Source organism: Fukomys damarensis, unplaced genomic scaffold, assembly GCF_012274545.1.
Source record: "Fukomys damarensis isolate Sample0158 unplaced genomic scaffold, DMR_v1.0_HiC HiC_scaffold_5, whole genome shotgun sequence".
Taxonomy (NCBI): domain Eukaryota; kingdom Metazoa; phylum Chordata; class Mammalia; order Rodentia; family Bathyergidae; genus Fukomys; species Fukomys damarensis.
In genome coordinates this window covers 47,405,421-47,418,127 of record NW_022900917.1, presented here as the reverse complement: position 1 = coordinate 47,418,127, position 12,707 = coordinate 47,405,421, and the positions used below count along the sequence as shown (strand labels likewise).

Genomic DNA, 12,707 nt, shown 5'->3' with positions numbered 1-12,707 from the left:
ATTATAAACCTACATTGAAATAAACTGTTGTTATTGCTCCCGGGTTGGCATATTTCTTCTATTTTTCCTATTATTTTGGTGTTCAGTTTCTTCATTTCTTCCTCCCATCCATCCTTTCCTTCCCTTTGCCTTCCTTTTCTTTCTTTGCTGGAGGTCAAACCTAGGATCTTGCACATGCTAAGCAAGTGCTTTACTGCTGAGCTAAGTTCTTTCTGTCATAGTGTCACTCTCCCATTTTGTAATTTTAAGAGTAAACGTCAGTCCTTTAGGTCTTAAAATTCGTTTTCTATAGTTCTTCAGTAAATTTTGGTGATTAATTTGTGAAAGTCATGTTTCAGTCACTAAAAATAACATGTAATTTAAAAATATAAATTTGAAGTTAAATTGGAAAACTAAAGTTTGGGTAAATAATCCTAGCTATGCTTCTTAGGGAAGTATAGAAAATTAAGAAAATAAAGCAGCATTTTTAATTTTATTTTTTGTTTTCCCATTACTGTCCTTAGATTTTCTTTATTCCATATCTTTCGGAATGATTTCTTCGCTGGTAATTTTGTACTTCTTTACACTAGTTTGCAATATCCCCATGTGATTTGTCACTGTTACTGTTAATAAGAATTAACCAGTTTCATGACATTAAATGCATTTGTTACCTAAATAATCTTTAAATGACTCAAGGTTTTTCTTTACCGCATATTTTATCACCTTTCTCTAACACCTGGGAAAATAGGACTTAGCATTTCCTGAAAATGTAAATATTTTCTAAATATTTCTTTTGTTATCTTAATTTTTTGCATTTGTATAGGTTTTGTACACATAAAGCTTGTCTGCTCTCATAGAGACTTCTGTATTATTACTTCCTCTGTGAGATCTTTTTTGACTTCTCATTTACTTGCTGCCTTCTCTTTGTACTAAAGCATTTTATTTTGCTTTCGTTATACATCAGTTACCTATCACTTTGTAGCATATGTGTCTTCCCCATTATGCTTGTTAAGTGCTCCAGGTTGGAGATTATGTTCTAAATCTTTGTTCATAGTGACTGGCTTTCTATCTAGCACAGTGGGCATTCATTAAGTATTTATTAAATGAATAGATTAAGGGATCTGATAGGGTAAGAGAGTGAAGAATCATGGTTAATGAAATACTGTTTTTTTTATGGATGACACATTTCCTTTTGACGTCTTCATGATGTATATAAATTACACTTTTTGAAAAGTACAACTAGAGGTGTTTACAAGCCTTAAAACTATATTGAATGTCACTTGTTAATTCAGAAGTGAGTTTTTGAAGTACCTTTTTCTAATGGAAAAGTGTTCATTTTTCTTTGTGAAGAAGTACTTATTACTAGTGAATAATAGCTTGACCACTTTTACTAAACTTTTAAAACATGCTCTAGTTTTCTTTATTAGACTTTGGATAATTGTGAAATTAAAGATAGATACTAGCTTATTTTAATTCAAAGACTCGGTTTAAACTAAATTATAATTAAGGTATATGAAAATATGCTCAGATCATTATAGTAGTGATGAGTTTTTCAAGTTTTTTTCTGAATTAATAGAATAATTGATTTATATCAAAAGGTTAGTGATTTTAAATTCTACAGAAGTACTTTTAATCCTTTTTTAGAAAACATTTTAGTGTTAATACTAGGGTAAAACACTTAAAGACTTAACCCGTTTATAGTTCTTTGCAATTAACTAAGTAGTTTCTCAAAAATTTTCATAGGCTGGAAGTGTGGCTTAGTGTTAAAACATGTGCTTAGCATGACATAGTCCTTGAATTCAGTCCCCAAAGGCAATCAACTTCACAGTTGAGTAGAGCGGGAGATAGTTTCTGGATTTTATCCTTGAAGAAACTAAATGACCTATGGACTAACAGAGAAAGTGGTAAAGCGGCAATGTCACACTTATAATTCCAGCATTCTTGGACAATATAGTGATTTAGCAAGACTCTCAAAATAAAAAATGAAAAAGGACCTGGGGATGTAGCTGAGTCCAAAGACCCTGGGTCATTCTCCAGTACTGGGACAGGGAAAGATAATGGGAAAGTAAAGAATTGGCCTCATCCTTGAAAGTAGGAAGTGATAGGTTTAAAATTATACCTTGTACATGGTGATTAATTTATGTTTTAAAAAGCAAGTTAAATGGTATTAATATATAACTACTGTATGTTGAATACAGTATGTCCTAGACACTGTACTGTCTATACCCCCCTTTTAAAACCATTTATTATAAAATGTTTTGAATATAAAGAAATAATGGAAGACTTACGGTGAGCACATCTATACTTATTTAGACTTTGCTATTGACTTCATGTTCTCACATATCTTTCTCTATACATCTTCTGTTTTTTTATGCATTTAAAATAAGTTGCACTGATGTACTTGCCCCTTAGTTCACCATGCATATTAGTAGTGTTAAATATTTATTTACCATTTTTTTTCCTTTTGAAGTAAAATTTAACATAATAAACTGCCCAAATATGTACAGTTGGTGGCTTTGCAAATACATTCACAAAATGTATATAGTTGGTGGATTCACAAATATAAGCATCTGTGTAACCCAAGCCAAAATCCACATACAGGTTATGACTCGTTAGTAGATTTTCTTTTTGTACTGACCTCTAGGCACATGTTAAGCTGTAATGCCACTTTTTTTTGTTTTTTTTTTTTGAGACAGGGTCTCACTATGTAGTTGAGACTGATCTGGAATTCACTATGTAGCCCAGGCTGGTCTCGAACTCACAGTGATCCTCCTGCCTCAGTCTGCCTAGTGCTGGGATTATAGGCGTGTGCCACCATGTCTGGCTTGTAATGCCATTTTTATTTTAAGTTGAAAGTTCATTGCATATATTTGTGGTACTAAAAACAATGTTAAAATTTATGAGTGCATTGTGGAATAATTGAGTCAAGCCAGTTAACCTTTTTATCATCTCATATAGCTGACAGTTTTTGTGGTGAGAATGTTTGAAGTATGCTCTTAGCAGTTTTGAAGTGTACCATACTATATCAACTAAATTTCCCATATTGTGTAATAGAATTCAGAAAAACTCTTTGTATTCTCACTGAGATTCTTACATCCTTTGACCAGCATCTCCTCCATACCTCTGACTTTGTATTCAGCCATTCTACTCTCCTTCTGAATTTGTCTTAGAATTCACATATATGTGAGATTTTCGATATTTGTCTTTTCCTCCCTTATTTCACTTAGCACAGTGTTGTCCAGTTTCATTCATATTGTCAAAAGTTTTTTACTCAATTTGAATAGTATTTCGTTTATGTGTATACACCACATTGTTAAATCCATTCATCTATTTTAGACACTTAGATGTATTTCCTGCTCTTGGCTGTTGTGAATGGTGCTGTAGTGAACATGAGAGTGTAGACATCTCTTTGATTTGAGATCTTTTGGGTAGATGCCTAGAAGTGAAACTGCTGGATCTCTTTTATTCTTTATGAGATAAGAGAACAATTTGAAATGTAATTAGCTTAGCTTCTTTTACAAATAATAAGTACCTGGGTTGGGATTAGAATTTAAATAACTTGTAGTTTCATTTGATCCTTATCCCAGATTGTGTTTCTACTTTTATGTTGTAAGTGAAGGGTCTATTGATCTGTGGTCGCAAGTATGCTCAATTATTTATACATAGTAATTATTGTTATTATTATTTTTTTCTTTGAACTGGGACTCTCACTATGTTTTCCCAGGCTGATAGCTGACTTGTGGGCTCAAGTGATCATTCCATCTCATCATTCAGCTTCCTGTGTGCTGGGATGACAGACACGCACCACTGCCCTGCTTATTGTATTGTTTTTATGTTTATCTATTACTATTGTATTTCCCCTCCTGATCCTTTGAGTATGGGGAAAATAAGCATTTCACATCACTCTGTGAAGAAAATGTATCTTTTTAATGTATATAGTAAGGTTTCAGTATTACTGAACAATTTCCAAATCATGAACAGACTAGTTTAAGCATAAATTAAGTTGGTTGCTCCTATTATTTTGAGATAAAATGTGGAAGTAAGTTTTGAGTTATTTTGTATCAGTAGGAAGTTAAAAATTTGTGCCTCTTCACTAAATTAGATTTTCTTAAATTAACCTGACAATTTCAGATGTTTATGTTCGACAAAATTTACTGTTAACTTACAATTAATACTAAAATTACAATTGAAATACTAATGTACTAATTCTGTTCTTTTTTGTAGCTTGGGGAATTAAACTCTGGCCTTGTGCATGCTAGGCAATTGGTCTTATCTCTATCCTTTGTACTGTGTTGTTAGCAAAAGCCTTGACTTTTGAAAGATTGCTTAGATCATTTTCATAGAGGCATTAAAAAACTCATTCAACTTAACCTACTGAAAGAAATGGGAAGTAAATGACAATTTTTATATAGTATATTCAAAGACTGGAGGTACTAGTAACACTTTGAACATTTTGTTAAACTTACTTGAGGTTATTGTCACAGTGACTTCCCTGTTAGTGTTAGGCACTGTAAAAACTTATTTTTAGCATATATTTTAGTGATCAGATTACAGATGTGTGCATGTATGTGTTTCATTGTTTTTCTAAAATTTACTCATTGATTTCTGAAAGTTTTTTTCTTTAAAGGCTATTGTTGGTATATTAAACTGTCAGACTTTTTTGAATGTATTTATATATTTAAATAGTCATTATTTCTGTCAGTCAATATTTCTGCAGTAATGCTACTATTGTAGTTGCTTTAAAGATGCTCTTCATTCACAATAATGTGATCATGCTTTGGGGATATTTTCAGTGATACTTAATAATGTCCACGTAAACTAGTAAATTGTACTACAAATTGTACCATTAAATGAATTTAATGTTTTGAATATAGTAAAATATACTTAATATGAGGAATGTTTGAAAAGTCATTTTATGGTTTTTCTGTAAACATTAATAAGTGACACACAGTTGGGTTTTGTTTTTTTTTTGGAGGAGAAGGGTGCTAGGGATTGAATTCCAGGGATTTTGTACTGAGCTGTATTGCTAGATCTTTTTATTTTTTATTTGGAGACAGGGTCTCACTTAGTTGAGCAGGCTGACCTTGAACTTGGCAGATCCCTCTGAATATCAATTCCAGTTTTTACTGGCAGTACCCAGTTAACTTTATCAAAGCTGTTGATTTAAATGTTACCTCTCTTTGGTTCTGAAGTTAATTTTAGTTATTCAGAGAATCATTTCATAAGACATTAGCTTTCTCATAGACAGTGAACTGTTGTAACATAGTGTATCTCAAGTAATTTAGCAATATTTAGTAATAATTTAGTTTCTGCAGGGTGTAGCTCAGTTGGTAGTGTAGCCCTACCAAGTTAAGTAGAAATAGCACCAAAATAAATAGAAAAAGGAAAGAAAAAAAGTATAATAATAAAACATTGTGGATTTAAATGGTTAGTGTTTCAAAAAGTGATTAAAATGAGTCCAAGAAATACATATTATTTTGTTATTACACATTTATAATAATAGGCCATTTGTTTGTTTGTTTTGGTGGTGCCATGTATTAAACCCTGGACCTTTCTCACGCACAGCAAATGTTCTATCATTCCTAGCCCTTGATATATTTCTTTAGTTAAAATATACTTGTAAAATAGTCCTAAGAATGTAACATCAAAAAAGAAGAAAAGAAATTGGGTTAAAAACTTTATTCCAAGAAACTTAGAATGTCAGTGCAAATTGAATAATCCACCTTAATGGTATTGATCTTCGTAAGATAACATCAGTTTTCTTAATTTTTATTTTTTGGGCCTTGCATAATTCTATCATTAGTTCTTTTCTAAAAAACATTTATCTGCTTTTGAACATTTTTTCTACTTCCAGAGTAAATCCTGAAAAGTATTTTATTTTTTCATTTACTTGTAACAAATATGTTATCTCCTTTTAATAGAATTTAGTGTCTTGATTTTTTTTAGCAGATTACTAAGTATGTAATTAATATTCAAGATGAAGTTAGATTTAATTGCAGTGATTCTGGAATAAAATATTGTATTTATCTCTAAGTTTAAATATTATGATCAAGAAAATAGCTTATTTTGTAAAATTTGGAAAAGAGAGGCAAACATAAAGAAAAACAGCTTCTGTTAAGAAACCAAGTAAGGGTTTCATTTTATTTCCCTTTGAAAACAAACAAGGTAAAGCAAAATGATAAATAATTTGGATCATATTGTATGTGTAATATTGAATCTTCTTAGATTGTGAGCAATTATCCATTTTATTTTTTCCTTAATGAAAGTATACAATTTAATGCCTGACCTGAATTCTACCATAAAGACTAATTGTACTGTTTGACATAGTTTCCAAGTTTATGTAATCCTTGCGTGTAATTTTTAAATACATCAGTTGCTGAAAGATAGCTGTAAATGATAATTTTGAGCCTGGAAACAAGTTTGCAAATCCACTTTTTGTGGAAATTGTATTTTGACATTATAACTAAGGACCTGATTTCAAACAAAAATAGTCCCCCATTTCATTCCTACCTCTTCCTCTTAAAAAGCCCTGTGATTTTGTAATAAAAAATTTAAAATATGGAAACTCAGCTACAAATTTTTTGGTGATAAGATTGGATTTGAAATTTTACTTTTGTTTATCTAGAACAGGCACATTTCATTTCATTTCAAGTATTTAAAATTGATTTAAATCTTTCAGATCTCTTTTTCCCCACTCTTGTTAACAGGGTATTTCTCTCCTGACTGTGATCTTTTGTTTTTCAGAGTAACAGCTATCCACCAATGTCAGATCCATATATGCCTAGTTACTATGCTCCATCCATTGGATTTCCATATTCTCTTGGGGAAGCAGCATGGTCCACAGCTGGAGACCAGCCTATGCCATATCTGACAACATATGGACAAATGAGTAATGGAGAACATCATTATATACCAGATGGTGTTTTTAGTCAACCTGGGGCATTAGGAAATACCCCACCATTTCTTGGTCAACATGGATTTAACTTTTTTCCTGGTAATGCTGATTTCTCTACATGGGGGACAAGTGGATCTCAGGGACAATCAACACAAAGTTCTGCTTATAGTAGCAGTTATGGCTATCCACCTAGTTCTCTTGGGAGAGCTATTACTGATGGACAGGCTGGATTTGGCAATGATACTTTGAGTAAGGTGCCTGGCATTAGCAGTATTGAGCAAGGCATGACTGGACTGAAAATTGGTGGTGACCTGACAGCTGCAGTGACAAAAACTGTAGGAACAGCCTTGAGCAGCAGCGGTATGACTAGCATTGCAACCAATAATGTGCCCCCAGTTAGTAGTGCAGCACCTAAACCAACCTCCTGGGCTGCCATTGCCAGAAAGCCTGCCAAACCTCAACCGAAACTTAAACCCAAGGGCAATGTGGGAATTGGAGGTTCTGCTGTGCCACCACCTCCTATAAAACACAACATGAATATTGGAACTTGGGATGAAAAGGGGTCAGTGGTAAAGGCTCCACCAACCCAACCAGTTCTGCCTCCTCAAACTATAATCCAGCAGCCTCAGCCATTAATTCAACCACCACCATTGGTGCAAAGCCAACTGCCTCAACAGCAGCCTCAGCCACCACAACCACAGCAGCAACAAGGACCTCAGCCACAGGCCCAGCCTCACCAAGTGCAGCCTCAACAGCAGCAGCTGCAGAATCGTTGGGTAGCTCCTCGGAACAGGGGAGCAGGCTTCAACCAGAACAATGGAGCTGGTGGTGAAAACTTTGGTTTAGGTGTTGTACCTGTTAGTGCTTCACCTTCTAGTATAGAAGTGCATCCAGTGCTGGAAAAGTTAAAGGCCATAAACAACTATAATCCCAAAGACTTTGATTGGAACCTGAAGAATGGGCGTGTGTTTATAATAAAAAGCTACTCTGAAGATGACATACATCGTTCCATTAAGTACTCTATCTGGTGTAGTACTGAGCATGGTAATAAGCGTTTGGATGCAGCTTACCGTTCCTTGAATGGGAAAGGCCCACTGTATTTACTCTTCAGTGTGAATGGCAGTGGACATTTTTGTGGAGTGGCTGAAATGAAGTCTGTTGTGGACTATAATGCATATGCTGGTGTCTGGTCTCAGGATAAGTGGAAGGGCAAATTTGAAGTTAAATGGATCTTTGTCAAAGATGTTCCCAATAACCAATTACGGCATATTCGCTTAGAAAATAATGACAACAAACCAGTAACCAATTCAAGGGACACTCAAGAGGTACCCCTAGAAAAAGCTAAGCAAGTGCTTAAAATAATTGCTACTTTCAAGCATACGACCTCAATCTTTGATGACTTTGCACATTATGAAAAGCGTCAAGAAGAGGAGGAAGCCATGTATAGGGTAAGATTGCAGTAATTTTTTTGTTGTTGTTTTTTGTTTTTTTTGGTACTGGGGATCCGCTTTGAGGCAGGTGATGAAACCATTGAGCTAAATCCCTGGCCCAGTAATTTTTGTTGATAGGACCTTGGGGGTGGAGTGCATTGGTGGATATCCTTTCTTACTATTGCATTCGGAATTTAAGAACTTTATTCTGAGGGATATTAACAACTTAGCTTTGGAAACAACATGCCAACAAAAATCTTTGAAAGGGTTCTGTGTATTCAGTCTGAACCATTTCTTCTTTCTGATGAATGCAGGGCCTTGAACGTGTTAGGCAAGCACCTGGCCACTACACTGTACTCCAGCTCTATAATCACTAATCCTAGGACCATGTTTTATGAGGAAATGAGTTTGGAGGTTGAAGCAAATAATTCTTAACTGTTTGACTATTGCTCACTTTACATTTGTAAGAAGATAGTTGATAGTTTTCTTTTTACATAAAGCTAAAATACTTTAATACAATTGAAACACTTGTAACAAAACATAGCAAAGATGTAAATTAGGTAGATTTGAGAGGACGTGAGCCTTAAGAGTTAAGATTTTAGTAGCATTTGATCTCATTCTGTTATTCACCTTTGAGACTTGGGAGGACTTGCTTAAAATTATACACCCTGTTACTCATTCATACTTGTATCATATTTGCCAGAATTTGATAACAGGAGTAGGCTTGAAATGTTTTCTGTTCTGATCTAAACCTTAAAATTGGCTTCTAGTTTAGGTGGAAAGAGAATGGAGGGAATAAGTAGCTAGCATATTTTTTCATAAACAGTATATTTATTATGAAAAGAAGCAGGGATGAAGTTAAAAGCTTTTATAGTAAGGAACATGGGAAGTTATATGGGAAGTAAGGAACATGGGACAATAAAGCAGAGATTTAACTGTCCCTAGAATGCTAGTGATTGGTTTCTTTTTGTGAGTTTAAATATCCTGGGGCCTTGGTTGTATGCAGCAGGGAGAACTGCTTCAGCTAACATTACTCAGAAACAAATAATGTTGGAATAATGATCTAGAGCTCATAGTTATTTATTGGAGTATTTCTTGAAAATACAGATTATTATCACCCTCCTCAGATAAGGGACCTGATGGGGTACATGTTTTAACAGGAAACCCAGGTGATTCTGGTGCCAGTAAATGCTGTGCAGAATTTTTAGAAACTGCTTTGCAGTGATGAAAATACCATTTAAGGGCCTGTAGAACCTTTTAAATGGATTCCTAAATGTCACTAAATTTTCCCAAGTGGTAGTTGGGGAGATAGAAGGATCAATTGAGGTTTTGAGTTTGCAGTTGTGAAAATGGTCACATTGCAACTGCCATTACAAACTAGTGGCTTCTCCTGAGCATGGTGGCACATTCTTGTAATCTTAGCTTCTCAGAAAACTAAATAAGGCAGGAGGATCACAGCTTTGAGACCAGCATGGGCGATTTAGCAAGGCTCTTTCTCAAAATATAAAAGGGTGGGTGTAGTTGCTCAGTATTAGAGTGCCCCTAGGTTCATTTCCTAGTACTGCAAAAAAAAAAAAAAAAAAGTTGGGGGGAGATCAGGAAAAATAATTTGGAATCTGAAAGGTGGGGTGCAGGTAAAGATTTCTTTTTAGGATGTGCTTATTTTAAGATAATTTTGAGAAATACAGGCACTGGAAACTCTTTGATTTAGGCAGGAGAATTTAGAGGTTAGACTTTTGTAGGTTTTTGTTCTTACACAGTTGAATTGATTCAATGAATGTGATAGATTATCTGGAGGGAAGATTACTTACTAGCTTTTCTTTCTTCTACAACTAGGGTGACAGTTGAGCTTTCATTATTTTTAGGAAGAGTGATACTGTATGATTTTTAAGCCCTTGAGTATTCAAAACATGTGTTTTTTTGGGCTGTAATATAGGAACAGCAGATTTGTTGGGTCTAGAATTATTTGATTATAGTTTTTTCATTCCAGATGCTACAGGCTTTGCCTTATGTGTAAGTATAATCTCACAACTGGCCTCTTTCAGCGTAATACTTTGGAGTTTATCTATGTTGTATTTACCAGTTGTCTTTTTTTTAAATTACTGAGTGTTTTGTTGTATTAATGTTGCATAGTGTTTATCCATTGATTGGAGGATGTTTGGGTTGTTTCCATTTTGAGGGGAATGTACACAAAGCTCCTATAAGTGTTTGTTTGCATATCCTTAATTTAAAAAAATTAGGAGCTTCTAATTCCAGCACTTGGGAGGCTGAGGCAGGAGAATTGTCAAGACTTTGAGCCCAGCCTAGGCTACATAGTGAGTTCAAGGCCAGCCCGGATTACATAGTAAGATTTCCCCCCCCCCAATCATTTAGGAAAATGATCTCTGGAGTCTGCAGATTTCAATGTTAACATGTATTGATTGGCATAGCTATCATTACATGTAGAGTACCGTACAATTCCATCATCTCCCTAAACCTACCTTGTTTTCTTGGTATTAAAAATTATCCCTGAAAACTCCTTTGGGTCTTTTTTCTTTTAGTTACTGATCCAGAAAGAGCATTACCCATTTATGTATTTGGCCCAGAATAGTACTGTTGGGGTTTTTTGTTTTTTGTTTTTTTAATTTGTTTACAGGTTCTTGTTGCATTTTCCCTTCGCATTGGAAATGTGGAAATGGGAGAGTCAAACTGTATGTTAACTTTACTAGTTTAAAGATTCATCAGCCTATGGAGAGTTAAAAGGAGTACATACTGCTAGGTATTTGACTTCCCTTTGTATTTGAGCCTACTATATCAGGAACCAGTTTTCCATGCTTTTTAACTGGCTAGCATTCAAGGTACTGTATTATGTGTTTGCCAAATTTTCTTCCTGGTGCTGTAGCCTTTGTCCAGTCAAATTGGTACATTTTCATTTGTAGACTTTCTCTGACATCCTTGTGTTTTCTCTTGTTCTTCCCCAATACAGATACTTTTCAAATATTCTTGGCATCTCAGTGATGGAGCATGTGCCTCCTATCCTGGGTCCTCCTTACCTCCATCAAAAAGGACAAGTTAGTTGTGTCTTGAAGTCAGTTTCTTTTTTTTTTTCTTTTGGTATGGGGATTGAACTTGGGTCTTTGCACTTGCAAGGCAGGCCACCAAACCACTGAGCTAAATCCCCAGCCCTGAAGTCAGTTTCTTAAACAGGTTACAAGCTACACTAATTTTAAGAGAAGATTGATAAATTTTTCTAGGTTAGAAACTTGATTAAGGGCTGGGGATTTAGCCCAGCGGTTTGGTGGCCTGCCTTGCACGTGCAAGGACCCCAGTTCAATCCCCAGTACCAAAAAAAAAAAAAAAAAAGAAAGAAAAGAAAAGAAACTTGATTAAGAAGTGCTTTAAAGGAAATTTTGAAAGACATCTTTGACAAGATAGGAGAAATTTGAGCATAACTGACCGAAGATTATGGTGGCCATCTGATGATCCCAGCTATCCAGAAAGCTAAGGCAGGAGGATTGCAAATTTCAGGCCAACCTGGGCAATTTAGGCTTGGTTTCAAATTAAAAAGTAAGAAGAGATAGAGATGTAGCTTAGTGGGAGAAGGCTTGCTTAGCATGTGCAAGGTGTCAGTTCAATTCTTAGTGCCACAAAACAAAAATCTAGAAGGAAACTAAAAAATAGGCTCCTAGGACAGTTTAATCCTAACCCTAAAATGCATGTTTTTTAAATTTTTATTTTGGTACTGGGAATTGAACTCAGGTCCTTGTGCTTGCAAGGCAGGTTGTGGCACCACTGAGCTAAAATCCTTGGCCCAGCACATGCTTTTAGATGGAATGGGCTCACAGAAGATCAGAAATAGTTTAAAATAGAAAGGAAAAAAATAATGGGACAAAGAGAAAATTTTAAAAGTTTCCTAAGAAAAAGACACTTTACCTACAAGAGAAAGAGAGTTAGATGATTATCAGAATTCTCTGCAACTCTATATAGAAGTGTAAAATCTTTTTTTGCATGTTGAGGAATGAGTTATAGAATTATACTTGTAAAGATGAGTCTATGGTTAGGGCATTTTTGAACAGGATATTATGGATTAAATGCTAAGAAATGTCTTGTTAAGAAAAGGCATGTTTTCAAGTAACTAAATTTTAGTGTGGTAGTTTGGAGGCATTTAAAAAAATTTTAAGCAGGAAATCAATATGGAGATACCTCAGAGAGCTTGGACTGGAGGTTCCATTTGACCCAGCCATCCCTCTGCTGAGTATCTTTCCAAAAGAACTAAAAGAATCATGTCACAGAGAAGTATGTGCACCCCTGTTTATAGCGGCACAGTTTGTAATAGCTAAAACTTGGAAACAGCCTAATTGCCCGTTGGAAACTGAATAAAGAAGATGTGGTTTTTCTATAAAATGGAATATTAGCCATAAAGA

The 12,707-nt window shown here is 34.8% G+C and overlaps 1 protein-coding gene across 1 annotated transcript in view; it reads left to right on the top strand.

Annotated features, from left to right (window-relative positions):
• The window catches only part of Ythdf3 (YTH N6-methyladenosine RNA binding protein 3), a 17,429-nt gene extending 9,092 nt beyond the window's left edge, over positions 1 to 8,337 (top strand). Inside the window, exon 4 of the mRNA XM_010641318.1 lies at positions 6,724 to 8,337. Within this exon, the coding sequence (XP_010639620.1) occupies positions 6,742 to 8,337 (1,596 nt within the window). The 5' untranslated portion in view covers positions 6,724 to 6,741. The remainder of the gene's footprint in view (positions 1 to 6,723) is intronic.
• Positions 8,338 to 12,707: the final 4,370 nt, after the last annotated feature.